This window comes from Scardinius erythrophthalmus, assembly GCF_964197995.2.
Source record: "Scardinius erythrophthalmus genome assembly, chromosome: 9".
NCBI lineage: Eukaryota > Metazoa > Chordata > Actinopteri > Cypriniformes > Leuciscidae > Scardinius > Scardinius erythrophthalmus.
In genome coordinates, this window is record NC_138229.1 from 30,208,785 (window position 1) to 30,216,625 (window position 7,841).

The 7,841-nt window shown below is 37.7% G+C and overlaps 1 protein-coding gene across 1 annotated transcript in view; it reads right to left on the reverse strand.

The window, feature by feature from the left end:
• The window catches only part of dcun1d1 (DCN1, defective in cullin neddylation 1, domain containing 1), a 28,847-nt gene extending 21,604 nt beyond the window's left edge, over nt 1-7,243 (reverse strand). Inside the window, exons 1-2 of the mRNA XM_081373498.1 lie at nt 7,143-7,243; nt 2,522-3,788 (exon numbers count right to left, since the gene is read on the reverse strand). Of these exons, the coding sequence (XP_081229624.1) occupies nt 2,522-3,589 (1,068 nt within the window). The 5' untranslated portion in view covers nt 3,590-3,788; nt 7,143-7,243. The remainder of the gene's footprint in view (nt 1-2,521; nt 3,789-7,142) is intronic.
• Between the last annotated feature and the right edge of the window lie 598 nt (nt 7,244-7,841).

Below are 7,841 nucleotides of genomic sequence, written 5' to 3' on the forward strand. Positions count from 1 at the left end.
AAACGCTCTAGGGGAATCTACCTTTTTGATGAGGGCTGCTCAACACAAAGATCCACAATCTGTCTTGAGTTATGTGGATAACCACACCTTCATTCACTCAAGTTTCCATGCTTCTGAGAACTTTCCATTAGTGACTTTTTCTCTTTTGTGGTCCGCTATTTTGGGTAAGTGGGCTTGGTTTCCTGTCAACATGCTTTGACTTTGAATTATTTCCAGTCAAGTTCTAACCTGCTCAGTTTTGGAATTGGGGCAAGGCCAAACCTGTTCAAAGGAATGTTCTTATTGGCCACAGTCCAGAAAGGAGTAAGCATTTTACCACTTCCAGTTTCATAGTAGACTGAAAGAGTTGTCATGAGACTGTAGTTCATGTCCTCCATTTAGCTTATTAATTCTGCTGATTGTATGTCAAGATTATCATATTTTCTGCGATCCAAAATAAGAAAAAACTATTGGGTTTTTGTGACAAGGTGTATAAAAATACTGTTGGCCATGTTATGTAAGTCTGTTGTTCTTTCAAGTTGAAACGCATCCTGTTGAACATATTTGAATGGCAAATACGCCCATGTTCTTTGTGTGGTCACAGACAGAGGACGTCGCAAAGTCTCGAGCTTTATAGTGTCCAGTAAGCAAAAGCAGTCCACTAGAAGGACAGAAATTGATCTCTGAAATATGAAAAGCATGCGATCAAACTTACTGTGTTGACACTGACTTTGCCTGCCGCTCACCTCATTCAAATCAAATGCCAGGATTCAGAAGGATTGGCCGGTCATGTTTGCTTGAGGGTTTGCAATCAATCCATTGATCTTGATATGATCCGTTATATACACACCCGGGATATAAATATTGTCAATGATAACCGTTATGTCTACAGGAGTGTAATCGGAATTTTACACCAGTCCCTTAGGGTGTATATGCCAAAAAATGAACTAAATATATATACAAGCTGCCTTGATTCATTTTCTAAAGATGTATTCTATAAATAGAACACGCATGAAATAAGCAGCACAGCAATATATTCTGCTCCCTGTAAAGTATGCATAACCACACCTCGGACAAATAACTGTTTAATGATTAGCAGAAGAATGATGCATGGGAGGACAGACTGGCGTCAGCGTCAACCCTCAAGCGTAATGTGCATGATGGAAAATGTTAGGGTCATTTCTAAGACCCATGCTGGATAACATTGTGTGTGTGTGTTTCTTCCTGAGGGCGTGTGAATCACTCGTTTTTATGTCCTGACTAAGCATTTATACTGAGAGGGTCACATCAGGAAAACCTCTGATGTCACAATGCTTTTTTTTTTTTTTTAATGAGGCATGCAATTTATTAAATGCAGTCAGGCCTATTAACCTTGTAATCCACTGTGACAACAGAAACAAAAACTGAGAAAAACATGTATAGAAACACAAAATAAAATGAACAGACAAACGTGTAACCTAAAAAACATCCTTTTTCACTGTACTGTAATTTAAAGATCATTTTGTAAAATCCAAATAAGCTTTACATATCTATATTCTAATGCTTTTTCAATGAATCACAAACATTTACTGCACCTGTGAAACAGTTCGTAAGACAGTTTACAGGCGGTAGAGAGTAAGGTCGCAACACTAAAGAGACCTTTCTACTGATGAGGACTGCAGATGTGAACAGAGCAATAAACCGCAGTGTATTTAATGTAAGACGCCTAAGACAGAGCTACAATAAGACAGGAAGGAAAGAAGATCGTGAGAATGAGATTCACAGAAGAATTCAAAGCATCTGGTGCCTCACCACACACTCTACTTTTGATGCTGAGACCCCTACTCTATTCAAGGACTCAATACATTCTGTTCATCAACTTGGTCTGTTGTTTAATATTTTTATGTTCATACTTGCATGTTAGAAAACTGGCTGGAAATAAAAGCAGTAGAAATTGAGAGAACATTTCTTTCTTTTTTTCTGTTTTCATTCAGGCCAGGAATGGATTTGGTTCTACTGGATGCTGTCAATCTAAGAAAAACCCTACAACCCAAAGTATTATAATACTCAACCCATTAAAAAAATATCTTTATTAGATATTAGATGTCAAATGGAACACACACACACACACACACACACACACACACACACACACACACACACACACACACACACATATAAATATATATATAATTTGATTACAAGTCAACCTTACACAGGAACCTACAAAAACGAATGCTGAACATTCGCTGTAAAGTAAACAGGTAGGGCTTCTGATGACTTTGAGTATACATATTTAAATATGATATACGTCGCAACACTGTGCTTTCGTTTCATCTTAATTTTCAACTAGTTCATTTCAGTAAATTGAAAACCCCCAACCCAGACACCAACTTCCTTCTGGTCCTGCGCAGCACAGTTCACAGTTTCTCTAGTAACCTGACCATAACATAAGTGCACTTGTTACAAAAGGGTTCTTCTTTTTACTTTTACTTAATGTTCAAAAAAAAGCAGCCTTACATGGGTAAGAATTTGAAATAAACGGTACACATAGGAGCCTCACTTTCATGACAGTGCAGTAGAGCCTCCGAATCAGTCCTGAGGCCTCCTTACCCACTTCAGCTTCTGTTACACGCTTCCACGTTTCACGAATATCGCTGACGTGTCCATGTGAGGTCATCATCTGGTTGTAGATACAACTATGATAAGGAGCTTTTCCTTCTCCCGCGAAGAACAAGTGATCCTTAGGAGAAATGTCCATCATTTTAGCACAGATTCCAAGAAAGACGTCATCAATGTGAAAGGAAGCGTTTATGGTGAGTGAAGCTTGATAGATTCTGGTAGCTACATCTCTGGAAAGGACATACCCAGATCCAGGGGTGTAATCTGGGTAAGACACCCACGGGTACATGTCTCGGGACACGTAGTATTTGCTCTCTTTGTCTCGGACGGGCGGCGAACCGCGGTGCACCCTTCCTATCCAAAGGTCTTTGGCGTTCCCGCGGCCGATCCCTTGCAAGTAGCGAATTAAGTTGGGAATGTGGACAAAGACGTCGTCGTCCGCAGACATGAGGAACTGGGAATGGTGGCAGTAGTTTTCTTTCCAGCCAAGCTGCAAAAGTAGCTTCAGAGTAAGGTTGTGGAAGGTGTCTTTAAAGTCCTGCTGGATGAGGTCATGATATCTTTGGTCCTCAAAGAACAGTTGCTTCTTAAGTTTGCTTCTGTACTCTGGTTCGGGATGGAGGCCGAGAGCAAACAGCACCTTCACCGTAACACCCAGCGTTTTCTCAATGTACGTCTCATTTCCCCAAGTAGAGCGAATGGCCTGTCGTCTTTCAAAGTTCTCAGAGGAGCTTTTCACAAAGAGCAGGAGCAAAATGTCTTTTTCATCACACTTCCTCTCATTGTTTATGAGGTATCTGTACTTTAGAGCGTCTTCCGGACTGACTCTTAAACTTGCGTTAATGAACGTGAAGCTATTGAGAAGGTGGCGGTAAGAGAAAGACATTACGTGGCTTACAATGTTATTGTCAATTTTTTCCCAGTACGTCATGAACAGTAAAGCACTAAAGCACACTGATATTAGCCGTAGTTGGTATTTTTTGAATCTAGGCATTTTGAGAAACATCATGACTTTGGCTCCAGTTCCGATTCTTGAGATTTCTGGCTAGGTTTCACCTACAGTAGAGTCATGATGGCCTTCAAAACGTGTCCAAGTCTGGGTTGGAAATCTGAGAAATAGTCTGGTACTGTGATTGCTCAGCTGCCACTGATGTTGAAGCCCTCGTCATGACAAAAGATCAATGAGGATCACGTGTGATTGTGGAAGTCTGTAAGAGAAAGGTACATGATCAGCTGATTTTCCCTGCACAAGGATGACCAAAAGCCCTATTCAGAAGGGATTAGTTTTACAAAGGTAGATGGAGCAATGTTATTTTACCACAGGACGTCTATAATAATAAAGGCCAATTCACATGGGAGAAGATATCTCAGTAAAACTAGCAGAAATGGGAGGGGTAACTCGTTTTATGCACCGCCGTCACCCTCCTGTCATCATGTGCGTATTACGTTGCTTCCTGATATCACGTGCGCAAACACATATAACCTATATTTCTATATAAAACAGTTAGGTCTGGTCGAACTTCAGATCGGAATATGTTGGTAATAACTAACGCTAAAATAAGTTTTGTGCCTCTAACAAGTGCTTTCGACCTTCTGAATGGTATGTGGAAAACACTTGAGTTTTGCCACAGACTTGTCCCAACGCCTAGATCGCAACTGAATGCTTTTTCAAGCGCCTCCATGCTTGAAAAAAACGAGGAAATACTACTTTTAAAACAGGAAATGATGGAATATTTACGTACATATTTACAGCGGGTCTATTCGCACGGGATAAGTATTACCTGAAGTAATTTTTCCGGACCTTTTTACTGAAGGTAAAAGTCACTGTAATCTTTACTGACATTGTCCGTAATGATTACTGAGATGGCACATTCGGACGGGACTAAAATCGCAGAGAAGCTCTGGTAATAATTACTTTACCCCACCTCTCCATGGTAAACTAATCCCGTCCGAATAGGGATAAAGACGAGATGACCAAGTGGCCGTGATCAATTACAGGAATATCCCAGATGCCTGAACATTCCGTGATGTGGCTCAACTTGCACTGTGGGCAAGTTGAGCCACGTCACAGGGTGTTCAAATACTACTTGTTTTACACCAAATAATATGCTGACCCTCATGTCATTCCAATCCTGTATAGGAAGATATTTATGAGAAAAAAAAAAGTATTTTCTGTACCATGTTGCTTTGGACCCTATTGACTAAAAAAATGGACAAAAATATTCTTCAAAATATGTGTTCCACAGAAGACAGAAAGTCTAAAGAATTTGGAAGTACATCAGGATGAGTAAATGGCGGAATCAATTTTTGGCGAACTATCCTTTTAAGGTTATTTAAAACTGGCATTGACAAAATGATCGTCTCCTATCCTTACGTTTCTACCATTAGACATGACTTCTGCTAAGAATATTCAGATCAGTTCGGTCTAATATACTGATTAAATAGTATTTTAGACTGATTATATTGATTATAATCAATTATACATAATCTTGGAAAAACAGAGAAACTGAAACTTTCTTTTTTACATGCAAATCCATCACAGTAGTCCTTACACAAAGCATCGTCCTTCAACTTTCAGCGGTCATTGGATGCATTTCATTCAAAGTGAATGGTTTAGCAAGCTTTGGTGGTTATTTCTAATGCCTGCCATTTCGAAAATTCCTGTTTTGCATGAATCTAGTCTAACCAACTGTCAACCAAGCAAGGTTTGTTACAAGGTTTGTTCTTTGCTAAATTTGAGTAACTTGAGTAACCTTTCCATTGAATAGGCAAGTCTAAGCTTGCAAGATTTTGCCAGTGTTTGACCTGATGGAAAGAGCAACTACAAAAAAAAAAAAAAAAAAAAAAAAAAAAGTATTTACGAATAATAGAAGAATAAAACAATGATTTCTCTATACAGTTCTAAAAGAAAATCGAGCATATTCTCACATCTAAAGTTATGCGATGCAAATATTATGCAATGTAAATGCAAATGTGAAGAGAAAAGCAGGACTGGGGCAGGGATGGGGATGCATGTATTTAAAATATGTAGCCAATTTGAAATACAAAACACTATTTTGCATTTTTTATTTTGAAGCCTATGAAAAAAAAATGTATTTTGTATTACAAATTAATCACCGTATTAATCATTGGGTGAGTGACTTTTCAGCATTCATAAGAAATAAGATAGGGTGAGGATTCAGAATAGGTTCCAATAGATTTCACCCTATAGCAATCCTTCACTGAATGGCCGATTTCACAAAGTACAAAGTATTTTCAAAGTACAAAATATTAGGCTATATTTGTATTTAAATTAAATAAAAATGTCCACACTGTATTTGGTATTTTATTTTGATCATTTTTAAGTGAGGTATTTCATATCTTTATTTTAAAAAATCACTTTCATGTTCTCTGTTTTCTTTGTTGAAACCCAATGACATCCCTGATATCTGTCTAAAGACTGGGTCTAAGATTTAAGAGAACACGTGATGTTTTCTCGTTGCGCAGATTCAGAGGTAGTTCAGAACAAGGCAATTTAAAATCGCAGACCTAAATTATTTGGCAAGTAAAAAAAAAAAAAAACCCTGAACAATAATGAAAAGAGAAGTGTAAGTTTGAAGAACGTTTCAGTTCCCACCGAATGGTCACCTGGTTCAGATACACAACTTTGACAAGCTTAGTAGGCTATACCAGCATTCACAGCAACAAGATGTTGTTAAAAACAGGATAGCTCACCCAAAGATTTAAATTGTGTTATGATTTAGTTACCCTAATATGAACGAAAACAGTTTTTCAAAATGTATTTTGTTCCACAGAAGATGATAAAATAATTATCATTTTTGGTGAACCATTCCTTTAATTACAAAGTTACACAAAAATTTCGTTGAAAAAGTTAATGCTAAGAATAAGTAACTTTATAAACATGAATCATTTTAACTCAAGTGGAGTTCACCAGTATATTCAACTGACTTATTAGGTAAAAATGAGAACATAGCACTCTGCTCTTCTATTTAAAATCATAAGTTTGAATGTAATTCAGGTATCTGAACGATGTCAGTCACGTGCAGAGGCCACAAAAGAGAGAGAGAATCAGGACACTTTTGAACATAAAATGCATAATATTTGCAAAATAACCACGTCAAACCAAGTAGCAACTGCAAACAAATAGCCTAATGCTGGCCTGATCTGATCTCTTTTTATTTACAATTGGTAGACTTTTAAGCAAGTGTTTAGTGGATATATGAAATCAGCTCTCCTCACGTTCACACAGAAGCAGAAAGTGTCCAAACACCCTTTAGTTTGAACACTTAGAACAAGAAAAACACTCTTCCCTTTGAACAGTATAACTGTGTTTTATCCTTTTAGACCTTAGACCTAAAAAAATTTGTGTGTGTGAAATGGTTTAAATTAAAAGCGTGTTTGTGCTATATTTCAGCTTTATGTTAGGTTTGACGCGCCATATGATAAGGTATATCACAAGGTAAATGTGATGACTAATGACAAATTTGTTTTTCGGCAAATAATATTTTAAAGTAAACCAAAAATTTAAAGCATTTGAAATTTTGAGCATAAGAAGGACATACCAGGTCGGTTGACAGCAGACCGCCGTCCCGATTTGCTCGTTGACAAACTGTTGCTCTGAGGAAGTTGTAGTGAAGGGAACTAACCACGAGGAGGAATGAATGTGAGAGTGTTTAAGAATAGGAAGGACACTCCCGTATTTGTGTTAAAGGGGACGCGCCACGCGCGTGAAGATAGGCCTACATATTTCGTGTAAAGGTACAGTTGATCAGTCTAGTCTCTAGTTGATGCTGCTCTGAAGCCCTTAATTACACACAGCGATGCTAGATTTGCTTTTATATGACATATAAAAGCATTTATACTATATGGCATAAATATTTCATAGAATAAACCCTGCAGCAACAACAACAACAAAAAGTAAATTATTGATAACAAATAATATAATCCTTCCGCCAAGCTATTCAGAAAACTTTAGCAGAATGAACACACAGAGATGCAACTTATGTAATAAGGTGATATGTTAAAACAGGACTAATTATTTAAAACAGCACTTTTAAACGTTAAAGGACGATCGTAATGGACCCTTTTCCACAGAGTCTGATGACGTGTTGTAACGGTCATCAGCATCGTAAATCCTGCTAAGTTTTTTTATATTTTTAATTGACAAAAAAATAATTAAAGCTGCCGTGAGAGTGTTTCTAATTACAGCGGCTGTGGGAGTGATGGTAAAATTTACATCTTTCTCTCTCACCCCAATTTTT